The sequence below is a fragment of the Doryrhamphus excisus genome, chromosome 8 (genome assembly GCF_030265055.1).
Source record: "Doryrhamphus excisus isolate RoL2022-K1 chromosome 8, RoL_Dexc_1.0, whole genome shotgun sequence".
Taxonomy (NCBI): domain Eukaryota; kingdom Metazoa; phylum Chordata; class Actinopteri; order Syngnathiformes; family Syngnathidae; genus Doryrhamphus; species Doryrhamphus excisus.
The window spans coordinates 11620220-11643363 of NC_080473.1; the positions used below are offsets into that span (position 1 = coordinate 11620220).

General features: G+C 39.1%; 2 protein-coding genes across 3 annotated transcripts; one reads left to right on the forward strand and one right to left on the reverse strand.

The window, feature by feature from the left end:
* The first annotated feature begins 213 nt into the window (after positions 1-213).
* On the forward strand, positions 214-12442 carry gosr1 (golgi SNAP receptor complex member 1). The gene is made up of 9 exons (XM_058080076.1): positions 214-328; positions 660-771; positions 1740-1827; positions 2813-2920; positions 3038-3129; positions 7302-7376; positions 9779-9808; positions 11267-11349; positions 11890-12442. The coding sequence occupies exons 1-9, from the start codon at positions 295-297 to the stop codon at positions 12012-12014; spliced, it is 747 nt and encodes a 248-aa protein (XP_057936059.1). The 5' UTR covers positions 214-294; the 3' UTR covers positions 12015-12442.
* Positions 12443-13915: 1473 nt separating this feature from the next.
* Positions 13916-23094, reverse strand: trarg1a (trafficking regulator of GLUT4 (SLC2A4) 1a). 2 transcript variants are annotated; one of them, XM_058080078.1, is made up of 3 exons: positions 21464-23094; positions 15996-16122; positions 13916-15416 (listed from the first exon to the last, which is right to left on the reverse strand). In XM_058080078.1, exons 1-3 carry the CDS (start codon positions 21875-21877, stop codon positions 15403-15405), a joined length of 555 nt encoding a protein of 184 aa, XP_057936061.1. In that variant the 5' UTR covers positions 21878-23094; the 3' UTR covers positions 13916-15402. The 2 variants fall into 2 exon arrangements, with proteins under 2 accessions (XP_057936061.1, XP_057936060.1); XM_058080077.1 differs by lacking the exon at positions 13916-15416 and having other exon boundaries at positions 15973-16122.
* Between the last annotated feature and the right edge of the window lie 50 nt (positions 23095-23144).

Here is a 23144-nt window from a genome sequence, read left to right on the forward strand (position 1 = left end):
ATATACAGTATATATGTATAAAGATATATATATATATATATATATATATATATATATATATATATATATATATATATATATATATCGAATATAAAGATGATGAAAAAACAATTCCCGAAATCATTAACATCAAAATTAAAAATATTGAGTAAACTGTTTTCTGACTACAATAAGAAAGTACATTTTTCAGTGGAGGGCTGTGTTACCACACATGGTCGATAGAGGGCGGCATAAGTTATTTAATTGTCTTCTGATGACAAATCCGGAAGTTGGTGACGTCTCAGAAAAACAAAGATGGCAGGAATGGGAAGCAGTAACTACTGGGAAGGTAAGATGTTTGATTTTGACTTTAAACTCAAGTATACAGTCCATCAACGCTCCCACGATTGTATTAACATTTATTTTTGTGTGTTAGCGTGTTAACGTGTCGTACTTACGTGTCTCCAATACCTGCTGCCCACAAGCTAGCAATCGAATCGCTAAAAAACTTGAACGTGTTTCTTTTCTGTCAATGAATAAAAGACTCTGGCATCAACAGATTTGATATTCGGACTATCAGCTAACATATAGCACGTGTTTTATAAAAACAACACCTTATTAGTTGTCTTCACTAGTTGAAGTATCTTCGAGTTTCAAACGGTAGGTGTCTTGTGTTTCAGATCTACGAAAACAGGCCAGGCAGTTGGAGAACGAACTGGACCTAAAGTTGGTATCGTTCAGCAAACTGTGCACCAGCTACACCAGCTGCAGGGATGGACGACGAGGAGACACGTAAGATGATGCTTCTCTGATTTGGATGATGGCCTAGTGTTGGCCCTGTGTTTGGCCCTGAATATTCAACAAGGAAATGTTGTGTGAATACAAAGTCCCAGTAGGTGTTAATTAACGGGCGATCTGATCAGAGATGTTCAATGGATGATGGGGATAACATTATATTTATAATATAGACAAAGGATTTTTGTTTAATGTGTAGAGATGCTTGATACTCGCTCCCATATGGACATTGTCCTCAAAACCGATGTCGGCCTCAAACTAATGTTGTGCAATAAATGTGCAATAAATGGCATTTTACAAATACACACTATTTGTCCAAAATAAGACAAATTCAAGTTCTAGAAAAAGATGGTAAAATTATGCCTTTGACTCAACCTGAGGTGTGAAGCATGATAAGTTGGACTTTAGTTTTAGTTTTCCTTAGTAGTCATGTCGTTTCCTTTCTTTTGCTCTTATTTTGGTGTTGTGTTTCCTGTTTTGAATATAATGGTTCAAAGAGGAACCTTGGTTAGTGTCATTACTCCCTTCCAAACCTTTCAGAACCTTCTCTTTCCAAATATTTTTCCATAAGAAATAATGTCAATCCAGTTAATTTGTTCTAGATACTCCAAAATGTTAATACAAATCACTTTATTATAGTTTTACTATTACAGTTTTAAATGTAAAATGTCTGCAGCGCAACCCCAGTGACGCTAAGTGGTTTACAAAATGGATGTACGGATGTAAAAATGAACATTTAACATCACTTTACCGCAGTTCTACTGTATTTTATTTGCCAGTCCTAGTTTGGTAGAATCCACATTTAGAATCCAATAGCATTTTGTTTGTATTATTTCACATGGGATCTACTAAAAAAGTAACAGTGTTATTTAATTGAGTGCTTACAGAAGAACTGATTTATTATAACTATCACAGGTTATAAAAGTTACAATTTTTCTTTATTAGTCTTACCTTTCTTTTACCAGATCTGATACTACACCGTTACTCAACAATTCTACCCAGGACAGGATGTTTGACACCATGTCGGTGGAGATGGAGCAGCTGCTGGCTAAAGTAAGTGAATTATTTGTGGTAAGTAGAAGGCTAGAAAATGATAATTAAAGTAATGTAATGTAAAAAAAAAAAAAAACATGGCAAGTTGGAAGCGTTCCATGGGAAAAATCTCATAGATTAACTTTAACAGATTAAACTGGGCTATTGAGGACACAACCCCTACACGCATTATGCTTTTTTCTCATGACAGAGCTGTACAGTGTGACTAATTCACTTGCATATGTGCCTAGAAATTGGACTTTGCGAGTAGAAAAAATAAAAAGGCACCACCGGTGTGTAAATGTTTGCTTTGCTTCTGAAATAAGTCCATACAAAGTGAACAAAATGAGAGTAATCTTGGCACATCAGTATATAATTATACAAGTCTTGTGCAACTATTCTTTGTTCACATCAACTCGTCATCATAAGAGTCCACTGTGGAAGCCTGCTTGATGGTGAAAAAAGTGCGGCCCATGGGCCATTTGTGGACTGCATTTTTTATTGACCCTTGAACTGCACACTGTAAGGAAAAAAATATAAAATTAGCGTGGAAAAATGAAACAAAAAAAGCATAAAGTAAGAAAAAACAAACTGTAGGAGCTCGTAAAAATTTACATGAGAGACACTTGCTAGCCGTACGGACAACGCCACATTAGCAATGTAATTGCATGTGACATGATGTCATGTTACGTGACTGTACGTGTAGCTTACTACATGTGTGTGCGGGATGTAATATACCAGGCTATGTATAATACAGTACATTCATATCATACACAGTCATACATTACATAGTCCCAACTATTCATAAGCATGTTATTTCTGCCCAAGCTTTTTTTACTATGTGAAAGTTCGGTAGCTGTATCAGAATTTAGCATTTTTAAGCATAGGGATGCTAGTATAAAATGCACATCTGCTGCTACATGATGCAAATTTTTTCTGTATGGTTCTTTAGCATGTGCATTGGTACATTACTACATATCTGTTCATCTATAATTTTTTTTGTCAGCTGACAGCAATAAATGACAAGATGGTGGAGTACACCAACGCCCCAGGCACTGCGTCCCTGAATGCTGCGCTAATGCACACACTCCAGAGGCACAGAGATATCCTACAGGTTTGTCAGCCTATTAAATTCACAAATCAAGGGCCTTGACATTTGTAAAGTGGGATGTATTCAATGCTTGAATTTTCACTCATGTTTATTCCATGTCTCTTCATTTTCCCAACACAGGATTACACACATGAATTCCATAAAACCAAAGGAAACTTCTTAGCCATTCGGGAAAGAGAAGACCTTTTAGGATCTGTCAGAAAAGACATCGAGTAAGTAAAAATTCCACCGCCTTTTTGTCGAAATGATGGAAATATCATACATGTCCAAGTGAGTTAACCATCCTCCCCGATGCTGCTTCGTGCTTGCATATGTTACTTGCTGGAGGCGTGCACCTGACGAATGTTTCCCCCGCTGAAACCCACAACTCAGTCTGGCCTTGTATTGAGAACGTGTCCTCTCTCCAGATTGCCTCAGTTGTGAGTGAGTGTATTGAAATGTGATGGTTTGGAGAGTTCCCTCAGACCATGACTCTTGTCATTTGCTTTGTAATGGCTTATTGATCTGGAAGGCACAGTGGCGAACATACGGCGAACACTGCGGGATTCCTATCGATTGCTTCCATCCATTTAGTATGCAGACTTCCTGCAGCCGCTTGACACGCCTGCTCTGGCTTAATGCAAAATAATTCCAAATTGTAACGTCGACTCACTCTTTGCAACACAAGTAATTAAACTGTTGATCAGCGCACGGTCCATGCTAATGGGTGGTCAATACACACAAGCAATCAGAATCTACCTTGTCGTTAACGGCGTCTCACGAGGTCAGCACTACATACAACGCTTCGATATTCTCATTAAATGACATTACTGAGGTGTACCACTGAGTCCGCTAATAAGGTCAGTGCTTATGAATGTAATGCAGACAAAAGAGCTTGTGTTCCCGCCTAATGATGACTAATGTAGTGGGCTGATGCTAACAAACAAACCCTATAAGCGCACTGGCGGTAACTATAGGGACGCTGACACAATCAGATGAGCTCTGGCATTTTAACGTAATGATCATTCTGCATTTTTTATTATTGTGGTTTCAGTTTGCGGCGGTGTAGGATTGTGTAGAGCTCTCTTAAGGTTGTCTTCCGCTCATGTACTAAGTAAAACTCAACCAAAATATTCAAACCATCTGCCTGGTACATTAAGAGTGAGAAATGTGGACTCCTGCGGCAGCATTGACAGTATTTAATTTTATTGCTGCAGTTATTATTTAGTTCGACAGGGGGCAGTAGAAATCATGGCAATAGAGATGCATTTCACAGGAATCTTTCTTTTAGGTATCAGAGCAGTTCACCCTAATATTGATTTAGAAAACAGCCACAGTGTCATTTATTCTAGCGGCTGGACAGTTTAGCAAACACTGCATCAGTATTTCGCATCTGACAACGGCTGATTGTAATAGCAAAATCAATCACGTGCTGTTCCATTCATAAGAGCGACATGAAGCAGAGCTGAATTCTGGGTAGCTGCTGTCTAAATGGCAGCATCGGTGCCCTTTTTAGGAAGCCTTGCTTCAGCCCCGCTTGTTGGATGTCCCAACTACAGTGAGTGCACTACAATAGTAGTACCTTTTTTGGGTGGTTTGCTGGGAATGAAATGGATGCAATTGCTGTACAGCAGGGGTCTCACACACGCGGCCCGTGTGAAAGTTTAATGTTAGTGCGGCCCGCGCAAGTTTGATATGGATGCTGTGTGGTATCATGCACCCAGAAAAAAATATTACGTTTGATTAATGTTCATGTTAAAGGTTAAATAACTGTTAATAGTTATCCTCCCTATCCGTGTGGAAGTGGTACGTTTTTGGCTATTTAAGTTTAAAGGAAATAACTTGAAGGCTACCGTTTAGGTCGCTAGCTCTCTAGTTTGCGAGTTAGCATGTGTCTCAAGACCCTGCAGTTGCGCAATATGTTGTAAATAAAAAGAGTATAAATGTGACTATAGTCATGTTTTGTCATGTCTACAGGGCTCTAATAATGCTTTGTTCATTTTAATCTGAAAAAAATAATTTGTCTACCCACCAACTATATGTGGTTTCTTAAGTTTTTATTATTTGCCGTTTTATTATTATTATTATTATATTTATTACTGATTGATTGATTTTCTTTATTCTTGATTTGTTTATTTATTTTTCATCTTATTTTGTGCAGAAAAATAAAAATTAAGATATTTGAGAACAGTGGAATGTTTTATCAGAGCTTTTATTGTAGAAAATCGAAACCAAAGCAAAGTTTATTAATTTTTCTGTTTTTAATAAATGCGTTTTTTTTTTTGGAAAACCTGATGCGGCCCAGTCTCGCCCAGACCCTAGCTCTCGTGGCCCCCTAGTAAATAGAGTTTGAGACCCCTGCTGTACAGTATCCACTTAAAGAATTGTTTTTTTGCCACACGTCCAATCCACCTTTTTCTCTGCTTGCTTTTTGTCTTGCTCTAATTTGGCAGGCGGGTAGGCCTGCTTTAAATGACCATAAACCAATCAGAGTGCAGTGCCTATCAGCTTTTAATGGATGAGTTAGATGCTGGAAATGGGTGTGTCTGGTTCGCTGTTCGTCATTCACAATATTTGCACCATTGTAAGCCCCCCCTTATGTTAATCCACGATGGTGGTAGTAACTATTTTCATGGATTTGCATTTTTTTCTTGGAGGACAATAATAAAAAGAAAAAAATTCAAGCGTATTAATCTTCTGCTCACGGGTAATATGCAAAATCAGTGTCTATTTGATTTAAAGGCTCTGCTCCTTTGTGCCTCATATTTATTATTTATGAGTTTTAAATTCTTTGGATTATTATAATGAGGGGAATATAAACCAGGGTGATCTTGTTAACAGAGATGTACCGTTGTGCACACAGAAAAACTGCACTTTTCTGTCCATCATTCCTTTTTTATCCACGTCTACTTTCTTTTACAGAGCACTTGTGTGTTAATATCAAAGATTTAAAGTATGTATGTCGAGCCAAACACGTGTCTAACTTTCTCAGCAAAAAGCGATATAAAATATGTGGTGACCATTACAGCACTTAGCGAGATCCAATCAGATTACTGTGATGCCTTCCCTGATGATAATGCACATTTGAACGGTTTTGGTCTGAGGTCATTCTTTATGCTTGGCACAGACTTGTTAACAATTTTATCTCTGCATGATAAAAAAAAATCCCATATCTACACTTTATGAGGATTTTGACTTTTTTGTTTTATAACAACATTCTCTGTGTTGTCCTGCATCCCCTGTTAAAAGTTTGTACCCAAACAACCAATTAAAACACCGTATTTGTGAGTATCTCCATCAGCTGCCAGAACTATATAATAGTTGCTAGTGGTGGTTTTGTGAAATACGTTTCTGTAAAATACTTTTATTAATACTATTATTATTATTTAACACGTTTTCATGCAAAGCTGTTATGCTGCCATCAAACCCGAGTTCAACTTTGCAAAGTTACATGTCACTGACCTGATTTGCTTATGTTCGTTAAAATCTTGCCACTACTTTTTTTTATCTCTGGTAACTCTGCTTCTCGCTTTCTTATAAATAAGACTCCATGGCGTTCTGTCAATTAAAATTTTATGAAGTGACACATTGACGATTAAAAATTTCTGTCGACTAATCTTTATAATTGAAGTTGTCGATTATATCGACATATTGCTTCAGCCTGCAAAGCGTCATCCCACTGTTTCAGCAAATCTCATGAGACTTCCCCTCAGTGAGTATTTGAAGGACTAGTGCCACACTGCCATTGGAATGTCATTAGAAATGCATCTCTTTCAATCCGCTCCTTTTTTTGCTAATGCAAGTGGACGTTTGGTCTTGCTTGCTGCTTCACATTAAAGCGTCACCAGTGAACCACTCGAAGCCTTTTACTGTAAAAGAAGATGCAAGGAAGTGCAGTGGTATTGGCGCCGATTGCTATCTGATAGAAACCGGTCGACGCAGCAGTTATGCCAGGGCTTCTTTTTTTTTTTGTCAGGAATGGTTTAAGTGATGTTAAAAGAAAAGGTCACAATGATAATGTAAGATAAAGCTGTAGGTGTCCGCTGTCTAGTACATATGATCTTTTTTATCCGGCATGAACACTTGAGGATTTGTAATAGAAGCTCCACAAGGTCAAATCTTCACAAAACTTCTTGTGTATAATAGTGACCCCACACGGAATAGATCCACATGCCACTTTCTTTAATTATTCACAGCATCATGCAGTGGCAACAGGAAACGACTCTCAGTAGTGACACACACACACACACAGTCAACTTAATGTGTCCTTGGGTAGTCTCTTGTTTGAGATGTTTGGGGATTCAAACATCTGTTCAATGTCTTTGACTCAGAGGACATGCAATGACTTTGTCTTTACTTTTTTTTAATGACAGAAATGTGTCTAATATGTCTGCTTCTGTTATAGGATGTACAAAAGTGGCTCTGGAGTCAACAACAGAAGAACAGAGCTGTTTCTGAAGGAACACGAGCACCTGAGAAAGTAAGTTCCCACCATGTATAGCTTTAGTTGTCCTATGTAGAGTAAGTCTATGCTTTGTTTTGTTAATGCCACAAATCCCTCAGGACTTTTCCTTTCCATTTCTGGTAAAGACGAGACTAAAAGTAGCTTAATTGCTCGCTCCTTGCCCTCTCCAAGCCTTTCTCCTAGCTTCGATAAACATTTGCAATAAATTTTATGGTTGTATTTATTTGATTAGATGCAGCTCCAGAACCCTCCCCTTCTCTCTTCAATTGTCGTTGTTCACTCGCAAGACAATCCAAGACCTAAATATGCCTCAGACACGTCTTAAAGACATTTCAAGTGTAAAATGTGTAATACTCACCACAGATGAATTAAACTAGATCTTGCAAGACTAAAACAAGGTTTTTCAATCAGAAAAAAAACTAAGCCTGGAGTGATAATGAATGCATTTATCACACCATAAATGAAAATGAACGTGATAGTTAGTCATGTGTATGCGTGTCTGTTCTCCTCGTCTCCCACCTCCAAACAGGCAAGAAGAGAGCTCACTGTATTTGTTTCAGCACCTTGGCATGTTTGTTACATAGAACAACGGCAAGAACGGAGTGAGCCCTTTTGTCACTCCTTCAGTTTCTTTATCTTGTGAGGCACAATGCAAGGTAACATAAATAGTGTCATATATATATTTTTTATATTTTTTTCAATGTACCTTTTTGAAAAATAATGTTAAAATATCATCTCTTGTATCGTTTTGTCTCGTAACCCGAGTGTCTTGTGACACCCCGAGTAATGACAGATGATTGATGAACAGAGTCACGGTGTAGCCAGTCACAGCACACAGCTGTGATGCTTTCAAGGACCACTGAACAAAATGCGAAAACTCAACACTTGACCAAGTTCAGTGAAGCATAAATTCATAAACATGTAAAAATTGCAAGCTGTCAATGTGCAAGCTGTATATTCTGTGAATTATCATGTTTTAAGAACTTTTTACAGAAAAACAACCTATTTTTGGAGGGCGGAAAAAGTCTGCTGTGTATTTCTGACCATGAATGTGTGGGGATCCACTGGATACTCTTTCAAAATATTGTTTTGGGGCGCTGGAAATAATAACAAAATTGATATTCTGTCTACTAACCGAATTCATATTTCCTTGTGTATGTCTGTAAAGTTTTCCCAGCCAAATCTACCACATAAAAAAGTATTATAACCTCTGCTCATGATACAACAGTTTTTCCATTGGCCAAACTCTTGTGCCAGTACAATGTATCAGAGTTCTGATAATAAAATGATGTAATTGAACCACATCCAGTCTTATAGGGCTTCCCCAGACCATAGAGGGGAGAGGAAATAGGAAATTGAAGATGCGGATTGATTTACACTTGATTGATCCTGTTAATGCCATTATACAGGAACTAATGCCTGAAGAGATGATATCTAACATATTGTATTAGCCTGAACAACAGTCTCACGTGTATGTAGAGAAAAGTATATGTAAGATTCACCCACGCTCATTTACTTCAATAGTGGTGGTGTTTACTTATTAGACTGAGTCTAAGTGCTGTCTATCCTTGTACCTTAATCTGTGATTCTCATCTATGGCTTCCGTCCTTTGTATCTGTTTTTCCATCTCTTGCCTGTAAAGCTTAGTGTTCATGAATAAACCAGAGCGAAGAAGAGGTAGGTCCATTAAAGGTTCCTGGCGGAACAGCTTAATGATGGTGGTCCTACTTCCTGTCAAAAAGAGGACATTCGTGTTTTCCAGCGTTTTGAATATGTTGCACAATCGCCCCCTAAGATGGATGACTGACGTTGGCTTTAATGTCGTAATTGCAAACGTTCAGCTATGTCATAGGTGTCAAGTTCCACGTTCGGGCCAGACTGCTACTTCATCCAACCCGCGGGACCATTTCAAAAATCAACATGGAACCAACCATGATGTTAATAGACTTCCAAAACAGACAACTGTTTAGCCAGTTCTTTATTTTCATACATTAACAGTACAACAGTGACTTCTTAATTTTTAAGTCAAAAGTTAAAGATGTTTGGTGTAGGACAGAAATAATGTCGTTACTTAGAAATGGGAGAGGTCTCCAGCCTTTAATTACACTCAAAATCACATTAGACGCGTAACAGGAACTGCACATTAAGCATGACATCGAGGAGTTGTTAAATGCAAATTACTGATCATCCACGTAATACAATATGTGCAATGTTGGTTTTACTTGACCTAAATAGATTCCAATTAGGTTATAGACTGTTTTGAGCAACCTAAAATGGCAAATCCCACTGTTGGAAACACAAAAGTTGGGTCTTTTTTTGGACATGCATGGATTGCCATTTTCTCTGGAAACAAATAACTCCCTAACTAACTAACTGCTTATTGTTGATGACTAACACGTCTTCTCTTCCATTTGTAGTTCGGACAGACTGATGGATGACACAATAAGGTAAGTGATGAGTCCATCAGTATTTCAAACCTACAAGTAGGGGCGTAATAGTAGGGTATCCTCATGGTTTGGTACCCCAGCATTAAGGTAACAGTTGGTTCATTTTTGATGCAGTAAACGGCTTAGCTTTTGTATAAACAGCTTTATTATACACAATATTGAGTTGACCATAGAAAACTACAATGGCAGGACTGGATAAACACACTTTTTTCATTTAACAGAGTCTCAAAACAATGCAGGTACATTTTAAACCTAAGCACAATGCTATTAACTCTCAAATCCTATATTATTGTTCAAGCTCTGTTATTTATTTTTTGGAAATCAACTGAATCCTGGATCCTGAGCCAGGAAGCTTTTATACACATCCACCATCAAAGTGCTCAAAATGCAGGTCCCCTTATGTTGTCTATGCTGAAAATGAATGTTACTTGTATCTTGATACAATAAATAGCTCCTGTCATTTCACTTTTGTAGCGGTATCATAAATTTCTCCCCCAGTCCTCGTTCCTTTCTCCTCCCCTCAGGCCTGCCCAAATTACAAATACATTGGAGCTTGGAAGTGATGGCTCCTATGGGACTCGGTTCTACAGCAGTCTTGATTAGTGGCTTTTGTCACTGAAATAGCAAACTGCTAGCGCACACACACACTGCACATCATTTTTTTAAGAATTTAACTATATACTGTATCTCTCCCTAGCTATCAATATTTGATTCCTTTTGGCTACATAGTTTGATAGGTCATGTTGCTGGAAGATGTTGCAGTTGGAAGTTAAAGTGCACTTTGCATTTTGTACAGATCTCTACAAAAATCACTTAAAAATTTAATGATTTTTACATGTTTGTTACTTTTCTTTTTACCGGTTCATATTCCTTCCAACCTTTAGTTCACAATAATATATTATGGCAATTTAAATTGAACGTATTGATTTCGGTACCCATTGAAAACAAAGTGGTAACTGATTCCATCAAAGCATTCTTCAGCTCCAATTTCAATGAGGCAGTCCATACTGAAAGAAATCCTGTTGGAAGTTGCTGCTGTCAGCAAGTGTCACTACCTGACTGAGGAAAACCTGATCCCTCCCCTCCTTCACATTGCCTGGGGGACTTTACTGTCCCCCTCAGCAGCTGCTACCCTCAGGAAGATACACAACCTTGCATAACACAACACGACACAGGTGTTACTGCCACTTTTTTTGACATGCTGCTCTTGAACGCTGTAAAGATTACTTTGACTTTGTTTTAATCCTTCCTGGGGGAGGCCGCTTCACTGGGGTGGAAGTTGGTCCCCTGTGTTCAGTGCTGACTGTCTGTCCACTTTGCATTCAAAACAGCTGTAGTGATTACTTCATGTGCTTAATGTTGTAAGACTAAGTCTTTGTCTTTTGGCTTCTAAATAAACTAAAATGAATTTTATTTGATTAACAGTAATTCATGTTTTTTTTGCACTTCTCTTGGTAGTATTGCCATGGCGACCAAGGAGAATATGACATCCCAAAGGGGCATGCTGAAGTCCATACAGAGCCGAGTCAACACGCTTGCTAGTATCCTTTTTATGCTGTAGAGACTCAAGTTCCATATATTTTTTTAAAATCTGGGGCTGAATTAACATATTCAACTCCCAATTCCAAGTGCTTGAATCACCTTTGCATTTTTTTGTTAGTTGGAGTACAGTCGTGCAGTTCAAAAATTGCTCCCTCACTCTATTGGGTTTCAAAAAATTATTAATGAATTCATGATAGCTGTTTTGTGATTATCTACTTCCCATTGTCAGTTAAAATACATGCACATTTAAGCAAATGTTACATAGTCTTGGCCTGAATTAAGCATTTTCAAGCACGAAAAAGTACAAAAATGCAAAAACATTTTTGATGAACTGTAGTCTACTGGCCACTAGGTGTCAGTAGAAACAGCGTGTACAATGTACTAATGATCAACATAGCATCAAGGAATAACATGCTCTGAGCTGCCTTGCTAAAAAAAACTGCCCAAATGATGATTGGATGTATGTGAAACTGAAATCATGCTTTTGTTTTGTTTTTAATGTGATCATTCGAAATCGTCCTTAATTCTTGCTCCCCAAGACCGTTTCCCAGCCATCAACAATCTCATCCAGCGAATCAACCTCCGGAAGAGACGGGACTCCCTCATCCTTGGCACTGTGATCGGCGTCTGCACCATTCTCCTCTTGCTCTACGCATTTCACTGAATATAATTAAAGAGAGGACGGATCAGTTCATTGTAGTGTAGGCCTCCCAGGATAGTGACTCAGTGGTTGAGGACCCTGGAGGCTCCTGAGCACAAAGACAGTAGGTTCACTTCAACCACCAAACTCCACCAACAGGAGCTACTGAACTTTGTATCTAGCTTTGGGGCAGATGGACTACTGGCTTTTGGGTGGATCATTCCCAGCAACAAGACACGGGAAACAAAAGTACTAATTTTAAAAACTTATATTATAATAACACTCTCAAAGAGACATTGTACTGAGAAATGGATGAGGAAACATTGATTTTGTGTTCTTTTTTTTTTCACATTGGGATTATTTTTATTTGAATGGTCCTTTTTAATTGATGGTGCAAGATGAAAAGCTCATTTTGGGCTTTTAAATGTGACTCAATAAATTATTCATATCCACTTATTTTGAACATTATGTGAAACCCATCACCTAAAATGTATGATGTTGCAATCATAATTCATTATACCAAGTATTTTTATGTTCCTACATTTTATTGAAGACGACGCATTCAAAACATCTTCCACGCTGAATCCATTGTCAGTCAGAGGAAGTCATTTAGGTGCCTTACAACCTTTGTTAATATTTTCTTTCCCTTTTACAAATCATCTCCTGCATTTCTATGCCGTTTGAATAACCAGTTGTCTCCACTCTACCAGATAACGTCGTCACAGTGTCACATATACTGTATCAGCTGTTCTTTTGGAGCTGTTCACTGAGTTGATGAAGATCCTCCAGGTCACAGGTTACATGGCAAGGTCAGTCACTTTCAAAGAGACTTCATAAATTCTGTTCTGGGTTCCTCGGGCCACATCATAGATGACACAAATCAATCAGGACCACATGAAGTGTATATATATTTGTTGATTGGTCAACTGTTGCATCTGCCTATCTGTTATGCACTCTTAATTATGAGTGTCCCTGAAGTTTTCCATCCATTTTTCCAACTGTCTATACCATTTATCCCATTGACTGTGTAGGGTGAGCTGGAGCTTATCCTCATTGACTTCGGGTGAGAGGCAGGTTACACCCTAGGCTGATACTAGTCAATCCCACATGCAGAGACATTCACATCGCCATCACTGCCATTCCTTACCACTGATGGCAAAGAGGAAAAATGTGATGATGACCATAAATTAATTGTGACAAAGGACGGCAGTACACACATCGCTCTCATGGCTGCTGGGTATAATACGGCAATAAATTATAACTTGTAATTTGGCAAAAAGAACAGAATCTATACTTAATGATTTGTTTCCTGTATAACCGTCTTATTATATGGTTAGTAGTTGGCAACAATGATTCCACCATATACTAGTATTATTATTTATTATTATTATTTAATATAAATAAATAGTATTATTTATTTAAATAGGCAGTGAGGGTGTCATGGCTAGAATCAATTAAGCACTGCACTGTTCATGTGATGATGCCTTCAAGTGCACTGGTAACTTTGAGTGTTAGGCATACGCTTTCAGAATTCTGAACAAGCAGATAAACCAATCAGAGCATGGAAAAATGCTGATTTCACTGTACACCCGTGAGGCCAATCTGAAAGCTGATTGGATAAAGAAACAGGTGCACTGATAATTGCGTTTACATGACATGGGCCAGCACTACTGTTTCTGAAAGCCCTGGGCAGGGCTTTTACATTGCAATGGAAACACATTTTGATTGGACAAACATACACATGCATTGTAAGCAGTGACTCACTGCAAAATGAAGATTATAGATTGTTGGGACTATATTAGTACAAGAATTTCAGTTGTATACTTAGGTCACAGCTTCTGATTTGGCCAGCAGAGAAGGCCTTGCTGGCCCCAATGTCACACCACTGGTAAACCAGCACCACAACAGCTCCAAGCCAGAGAACATTAGCCATGCATGGTAACATTTATTCCAAACATGCAAAATGTACACCACAAAGATGAAATCGGACACAATCAGTACACCATGAGGAAAGGTAATATATGTAAAAAAAAAAGAACTAACATATTTTACCGGTGCATTAATATTTGCATTGGTGCAAATACAACAACACCAATATGATCTTAGAAATGCTTAAACTTGTATATCATAAGTTTTGCACTAAAAGTGGATCTTTGGATTAAGGCTATTTATGGATATTTTCATGAAGAATACATTGCAATGGAGTCTGGTCTATTCAGGAGTTAACATAGCTACAAAGTCAGTATTTCATAACTTATCATTCTGGAATTGGTTGCATAGTTTCATAAATAGAATTTGTAAGGATCTGATATAATTATTCCTGTTGAGAAAGCATATGAGTGTACCAAAGACTGACCCTGTGCTTTTATTTGTTGTACATATGTTAGTATTGTATGTGTGTGTTTGTGTGTCCCAAGTAATGTAAAACACACTTATCTCTTGAATTGGAATTTTGAAATCAAGGTAAACCTTATAAACCCACTCATTAAAAAAAAAAAATACATACATCATGCATACATATTGCGTATATATTTCCCGCTTATGAATAGGTTTCATACCTACATAAGAAAAACATTCAGTGAAATGGTTGTACATCCATGGTAACAATATTACATGAAGCAGTGGTGATATAAGACAAGTAAAAAGGTCATAAACAGACATTAAGGGCACAAGGTGAAGAAGTGGAGCAAGAAAATGATGTTAGGTGCAGCTCATGTATGCTGGAAAAGAATTTAGGTGAAAACTAGTCAATGGTGCATGTGTCCTTGCAAGCACAAAGCAAGAATAATATAGAGATGCTAACAAATCAGCCATTCAGGAAAAACTGACTTTTCATTCAATCTCAATCAATTTTCAATGTCCACATTCAGGTTTATCGTCCACTTCCCCCTTCGCAGGCAACTTGGTCATCTTAACAGACGCTACTTGACATAACGCATTATAAAATGTACATCTCTAATGCGTCCGTGTTTCCGATGACTTGAATGCAGCAGGAATATAGGAGGATTATATGCTGCCGTCCATATATTGAAGTCCCAACAGGAAAAAGTGTTCCATCACTGATGTAGAAAAAGTCTCATCCATCATCAGCTTCATTTAGGAGTTGAATCCAAAATCAGATCCCGTGCCCCTATTTTTCTGAAGTATCTTGTCTTTTCTCGTCTTGACAGTGTTGCATTAGTCTTTTTTTTATGTTTTCATTTTTTGGGCTCAAGCAAATGTTAGTGGATTGTTATGCATGCAGTATCAATCTCATTGGTTGCCTATTGCTTCCGGAACGTCATGATGTCATAATTACAATATGGCAGAAATAAAGGAAGTAATCATCTTTTATGGATATATTTTTTGTAAGGGGCTTTTCTTCTTGTTGCATTCGTGCTTTGCCCTTCACTGGGCTGTTTTTGGTTTTCCCTCAGGTCTGGAAAACTGTCAAAGAAAAAAAAATTGGTTATTTTTAGACAACTGCGCATTCAGCCCATTGCACTTACTCAGTGATAAATCAAATATCATACACACGCGCATACCGTTGCAAGCTTTAAAAAACGTGCTGAGTTGACAAAAACATGCTTGTAAGGTGGTCATATATCACCCTGCTGTCATAATGCAACAGCTATCATTTGTTGTTCAACACTTGCTCTGTGAGTGCCAACATATACATCATTGGGAACTATCCGTCATGCACAGTGGAATCTCCTCTTGGCCTGAAGAACTACAGATCAAAATTTGATCTATGACATTCAACTTCTGACATCACACAAGCGACTCTCTCACGTGTCATTCAAGTTGACGGTGACTACGTAATGTATTGTTTTTATATGTTTACATTTGTGATCGTTGAAGTTAAAAAGTGTCAACTGGCATTCTGTAATCAGTCATCACCGAACTTCCATGAGAATACACAATTTATCTTTTATTTATTTATTCAGTGTTATCCTCATTTTTACACATGTAACAGATTTTCCACTGTGCCTCACCAAATGATTTATTTTGTTTCTCTTGTTGTACCTGAAAGTGAGACGTAGACAATGATGGCGACCACACCCAGCACGATGGAAACGATACTGAGCAGACGAGCCAGTCGACCAAGCCTCCTGGCCCCGTCCACGTCCCCTGCTTGCAGACTGTTTCTGGACTGGTAAGACATGAAAACACAAGGTATTACCACAACAAGCAATATATGATCACAAAAGTTCAGGAAACATAGTTGTGAAATATTATGTAATTAAATTTGATTGATTTATAGCTTTATTTTATTTGTCTAGTTAAATAACCCAATGTGAAAACCAGTAATCCTCCCATTAATGTGCTTACACCTGTTATGCAAGACTACGGAACTGTCCGTGGTGCTTAAAAGAAATGATGAATTATCAAAGTAAATGCATTATATATGTCTGGAGAGAGTCTCTGGAATCCAGGTCATAGTAGTCCACAACATTTGAAGAACGACAACCTGACTACTTTGTTGTTTTGATACATTTCACCGATATTCCAAAATGCTTTTTTTTTTTAATGCTTTTTTTTCAATTCTACATTTTTGGCGAAGTTTCCATATTTTGTCTGTTGTGTGTGTATGTGTGTCCTTGGGGGTCTTTTGTTGCCAGGAGGGGACTAGTTTGGCACCTCTACTCCAACAATATATGTAAGTATTCATTTCACAATATTTGTATTATTATAGCCCAGAACCATTGATGCATTTTGGAAGAAGGTAGGGCAGTAAAAATATGACATTCTGTAAAGTCACAGAACCTCTCACCTGCAGTTGTGCAACATGAACAGTGCAAAGACAGTCCCAAAGGAGTGTGTATTGATCTAGACACATCTCACGCACACTCACACACACACACACACACACACACACACACACACACACACACACACATGGTCATGTGGCTGCAGCAGGGGGAGGCGGCTAAGTGAGTAAATGTTCCTCTTCTCTCTTGTCATTAATAATTGAAGTCCAGCAGCAGCCTGGTTAGTGGGAAGGAACACAGCAAAAGGCTAGTTTGTTTCTGCTTGGTCTGTTTTGATTTTAAATCAATTGGCATATATATATATATTGGAAATGTCTGTCTAAATGTGTAGATAGTTTATGAAAGTTAGTAAACTCCATGGACAAAAAACAGCCGTCAGTTTATTGAAGGACAGAACAGATAACGTTGTAAATATAGTCATGGAGGAACACCCAAAGTTGGTTATCGTATTTTCTCTGGCTGGGTGTTGAGAAGCCTTTAGGGGCCACAAGCAGGGCTTTCAGGCTCACTGTTGTTACATTAAAACCTCCATTAAAATTGCAAACCACTCTGTGGTCTGATGATCAAATCTGCTCGACGCACGATGGCACCGCTCTCATTCTTGGGAGCAATAAAATGCATTGGAGCTCATAAATTATAATTGGACTTAGAGTTTACTGTGGTGCATTGATGGGACTGAGTCAGCTCCATTCACACCATTTGCTCCCCGGATACTATCCATTCTCCATCTGACCCCACACCCTATTCCTTCCAAGCGGTCCATGCATACAATCACACAACTTTACCATAAAAAAAAACCCAACATAACATTAAGGTCTGTACAGGGTGGGCCGCTAATTGTCAGCCTAATGGTAAATTATGATGGAACCTTACTCCAGTAGGAACATACCAACCAAATTTAAGAGTCAGGCAGGCTTGTTTAGATGATCATGTTTCACAGTAACCTAATGTAATGTCCTCATAATAACCACAGAATGCATCTGACACTACAAAGCACATTTGTCACACTAATGTGGGGAAAGGAAGTTTCTGTCGGGGAAACTTTGGCTGATTCATTTGAGAAGTTGAAACAAAGTGCAGACAGCAATACATCTTAATTAGATGAAAGCACATAAGCTTACATTTAACTTGTATCATTGTACATTATAAGTTATCATGGGCGACAAAAGCAACTGAACGTGAAAGTGGATTACAATATATGACGCGACCCTAGTGAGGATAAGCGGCATCGAAAACAGATGGATAAGCCAAAAAGTAGCCACTAAAGTAACAATTGTATATGTATTTGCATATGTTGGGATGGATGGCTGCACGGCGGACGAGTGGTTAGCCTCACAGCTAGGAGACCTGAGTTCAATTCCACCCTCGGCCATCTCTGTGTGGAGTTTGCATGTTCTCCCCGTGCATGCGTGGGTTTTCTCCGGGGACTCCAGTTTCCTCCCACATCCCAAAAACATGCTAGGTTAATTGGCGACTCCAAATTGTCCATAGGTATGAGCTGCACGGTGGACGAGTGGTTACCACTCGGGCCTCACAGCTAGGAGACCAGAGTTCGATTCCACCCTCGGCCATCTCTGTGTGGTGTTTGCATGTTCTCCCCGTGCATGCGTGGGTTTTTTCCGGGTACTCCGGTTTCCTCCCACATTCCAAAAACATGCTAGGTTAATTGTGACATACCTATTGTCCATAGGTGTGAATGGTTGTTTGTCTATATGTGCCCTGTGATTGGCTGTACCCCGCCTCTCGCCCAAAGACAGCTGGGATAGGCTCCAGCACCCCCGCGACCCTCGTGAGGATAAGCGGTAGAAAATGAATGGATGAATATAACTTATATTTTCTAGCACCCATACACGTGCAAGCCCCCTTCAGGTGGCTGCCTTACATGTTCCCTCAAAATATCTCGGAACTCATTCACCTGCACTTGCACACACAGACAGACTCTCTCTCTCTCTCTCTCTCTCTCTCACACACACACACACACACTCACACACATCTATCCACTGAAGCCATATTTCACTGGCAAAATCTGCAGAGCGTGCAATAACGCCCCACTGCAGCTCGGCCCTTGCCATTATTGGGATAGGCTGGACTTGGCAGTTAAAACCTATCACCCCCGCCTCACTAATCCTGTAATTGGCTGCACATCTTCAGTGTTAGCTTCACCACCGGAGAGCATCTGTCTGCCGCCTGAAAAAATGCAAGGTTGCCGTTTGCTGGTGGTCCCGCTGCCAGTAGATGTAACACAGATGTCTCAGTGTTCTTTTTGGGGGGGTCTTTCTGTCATGTTGTCAGGTTACATTTCCATTAAGCTCTAATATTAGGTTGTGTAAAGCCCGATCAGGCTTGTGTTTTTTTCCACTATGGAGTATGTAGGTAGGATGTAGCGAATTACAGAGAAAGAAGATAAACCTTCCTATGTTCTACATCCATGTGCATGTGCATGAGCCAACATACCTTGCCCATACCCATCTCTTCTAAATGTGCTGGGGAGTGGCATGGAGCACTCATGCTATGGAGCACTCATGCTCACTGTGAGTGTGTTCCACCTGCACGACCATTCAGTGCTACCTGCAATTGGAGCCCCTTTTTTACGCTAATCACGTTACTTTTAGATGTACTGATTTGTAGTGTTGTAAACATGTGTTCTCCCTCACTGGATCGGACACCACTGTGTTATCTGATTCAATTCCTGTGATAGGAACTGCATCATGGTCCATTTGCTGTTCCTCCTCCGCCCGCCCGTCTGTCCCTTGTAGGGAATGCTGCTTGTACTCGGCTGCCTGCAAACTGCTGCAATCTGCCCTCAGCAGCACAGAAACTAAATTGACTTCTCTCGCCTTCTATTGAGTTACTGGCCCGATCTTGTTTCCTTCTCCTTCACTTTCCATCCAGCGGCTCTCTGTCAGTGCCTCAATCACTCTCTCTCTCTCTCTCTCTCTCTCACACACACACACACTCAGCTTGTAAGAAACATCTGACTTCTGAATGTCAGTGGGTTCCTGAGACTCTCTCTCTATTGGATGATGATGCTTGTAATGTAATGCAGCCAGCACACCAGATTTTCTGGTCATTACCATGAATTTATGCTCCCAGCCCTTCATCATATCATCAAAGAACAGAAACAAAGAAAAGCGAAATCAAATTTCCCCTGTGATGGAATTTGTCAATAGGCTAGCTAGTGCTAATTATTTTTAGTTTACAGTAATCTAGCTGGTCAACAGCACATTGCTGCTTCTCAAAGGTCAGTCCCGGTACTACATCAAGTAACGCATGGGGGATGTCGGTATATAGTACACCACACATTGGAAAAAAAAACAAAAAAAAAAACTTATGATTTTTACCCCTGCTGCTTGAAAGTCAGCTACGTGACTACAACGATGCCGCCTTGCTAAACAGATGTGGCATCTGTAAAGCTGATGTTTTCGCTGGCGCTCAAAGAGGAAGTACAGTAAAGAATTTCAACATTGACTCAAAACCAAAAATAAAAGTAGAGAGGAAGCGGAATGCTAATTATTATTTAATAATCTTGTTTTACTGTGTACTTTTACAGTAAAATATATTCATGATAATGTACTTTTTACAGTAGGGCACATACACATATTTTTACTGTAATATAGTGTGCTTTTATACTAGATATTCATCATAATGTACTTTTACTGTAAGATCATGGTGTACTTTTACACTAGAATATATTTGTCATAGTGTACATTTACTGTAAGATCATGATGTACCTTTACACTAGGATATGTTCGTCATAGTGTACTTTTACTGTAAGATCATGGAGTACTTTTACACTAGAATATATTTGGCATAGTGTACTTTTACTGTAAGATCATAGTGTACTTTTACTGTAAGATCATAGTGTACTTTTACACTAGAATATATTCACCATAGTGTACATTTACTGTAAGATCATGGTGTACTTTTTACACTAGGATATATTCATCATAGTGTACTTTTGTTGTATAAGATCGTGTACTTTTTACACTAGGATATAGTTGTCATAGTGTACTTTTACTGTAAGATCATGGTGTACTTTTACAATATCATAGTGTACTTTTACACTCGGATATCTTCTTCATAATGTACTTTTACTGTAAGATCATGGTGTACTTTTACACTAGGATATATTCATCATAGTGTACTTTTACTGTAAGATCATGGTGTACTTTTACACTAGGATATATTCATCATAGTGTACTTTTATTGTGAAATCATGGTGTACTTTTTACACTATCACAGTGTACATTTACCGTAGAATCATGGTGTACTTTTACACTAGGATATATTCACCATAGTGTACTTTTATACCACGATATACAGTATTCATCAGTGTACTTTTACTTTTATAGTTATGTGATGATACATTCTTGTGTATTTTTACATCACAGTGTACTTTTGCAGTAGGATGCATGCATTTTTTGTACTTTTACAGTGAGATGTACTTTGCATACTTTTACAGTAAGGTACAATTATCTTTTACCTTAAGATCAGTGTACCTTTACACTGTGATGCAGTCATTATAGTGTACTTTTACAGTAAAATTCCATTATCATAATGTACTTTTACAGTAAGATAAAGGAATCATAATGTACTTTTACGGAAGACATATGCATTATTGTGTACTTGTACAATATATGCATTGAGAGATACCCGACTTGTAAAGTTGCTTATGTGGCATGTTCGCGTCTGAGAAGATGTGCGGGCTCAGCTGTCACTCACCATGATGGAGTAGACCAGAGCCACGATGCTGACGGGCCACACGGGGAAGAAGCAGGACACGATGACCAGGATCAGGTAGTCCCGGGGCTTGGGGCTCTCCTGCACGGTAGCGTTGCCGGTGGAGGAGCGGCTCAGGCTGACTTTGGACGGGGAGAGGGGCGCGGCGGCCACCAGCTGTCCGGCGGAGCCCGATCTCACGTTCATGCCGTGGCCGTTGTGGTCGCCCTCCAGACCCTTGGCCTGGTGGTCCATGTTGACCGAGAAGGAGGAGGACATCTTGAGCCCGTGTCCTCCGGGCTCGGTGGTCACCGCCAGCAGTTTCTCGGTCTCCTGGAAGTCGGCCAGCTGGGCGCCCCCTCCTCCGCCTTCTCCCAGGTTGGACTTGAGGAAGTCTACGTCCGTGTTGATGGCCATGCTCTTTGTTGCGTTCCAACCCCAAAAACACCAATTTTGGCGAGTTTAATCTTGCTTGTGGACCATTTTCACATGGACACAAGTTTTTTTCTAGTGAGTGAAAAACGGTTAATGTCTTTTTCCTTCCACCTCTTCAATCACTTTGCTTCATTCACATCCATTCAAGTCATCTCCAAGATCAGAGATGATGCCCCGGATCCCAACAGGAGATCCATGCAATCCTTCCTTCCTTCCTTCAAGTCTTTCTTTCCTCCTATTCTGATAATAAGACTTAGTTTCTCTCTTCCATCACACCTTCTTGCTCCTCCACTCTGCACTCTGCTGCTGGTAACAGACTGGCTGCAACCACTGTCAAAAGGCGTACACTAAGCACTTTCTGTTTCCGGTCATGAAACAAAATAAGAGCATCGAGTTGAAGAAAATGAATGCATGTTTATATCCTAATCATTTTCTAAACCAAGTATACATGGAAGAATTATTCTGGTGTATTATTATTATTATATTATATTATTGAATAACAATGCAGAAGCACCAAAACAAAATAGTAATACTTTTTCATTAAATAAAAAAAACAAACCTTATATATCATTATAGAAAATTATATAGCTATTTTTAAAATTATTGTTCAGCAGGATTTGTATTCATATAGAAGCATTTTTTTTATAGTACAGCATTAGTTTTTCTTATTATTATAGTTTGTGACTTTGAATTAGTTTCAGTAACAATTTAACGTTTAGCACGTTCTGCTTTTTTATTTGCAAAGTTGGAAATTGGATTTTTGGGACATTTTTTGTATCATCTACCACACCCTGTTTTATTTTGAAGTCCTCACTTCCTTTACTGTCTGCAATGCCTTTGTATTTCTATGTCTAACTTGATGCTACTCACGATGGAGCAGGGCAGCCTAGCAGGGAGTTCCTCCCTTTCTCCTACACACACACACACACACACACACACACACACACACACACACACTGCTGCTCCCCTCCCTTTCTCAGCATCAGCACCAGTATTTTATGGAGGGAAGCCAGTAGTGCTTTGTGCTGCTGTGCAGAATTGACTTTCTGTTCATGTTCCAGTGGCACAGTCCCATGGCATGTCATCAATCCTCGGCACCACAAACGGTCTGCATCAGATAAATAGGTGGCGTAAATGTTTAAACGACAAAATAAAACATTTTAGCCACATATGGATGGACAGCAACTCCTTTAATTGCTTGGCTGTCTTCCCAAAGGTGGTGGCTTGCATTTTGCCCCCCCCCCCCCCC

Excerpts from the sequence above, each read along its gene's own strand:
- gosr1 (XM_058080076.1), top strand. The coding sequence starts at position 295 with ATGGCAGGAATGGGAAGCAGTAACTACTGGGAAG. Across the intron at positions 7,377-9,778 it reads GAACACGAGCACCTGAGAAA|TTCGGACAGACTGATGGATG; the intron begins GTAAGTTCCCAC and ends TTCCATTTGTAG. Across the intron at positions 9,809-11,266 it reads CTGATGGATGACACAATAAG|TATTGCCATGGCGACCAAGG; the intron begins GTAAGTGATGAG and ends TTCTCTTGGTAG.
- trarg1a (XM_058080077.1), bottom strand. The coding sequence starts at position 21,877 with ATGGCCATCAACACGGACGTAGACTTCCTCAAGTCCAACCTGGGAGAA. Across the intron at positions 16,123-21,463 it reads CTCTGGTCTACTCCATCATG|TCCAGAAACAGTCTGCAAGC; the intron begins GTGAGTGACAGC and ends ATGTCTTACCAG.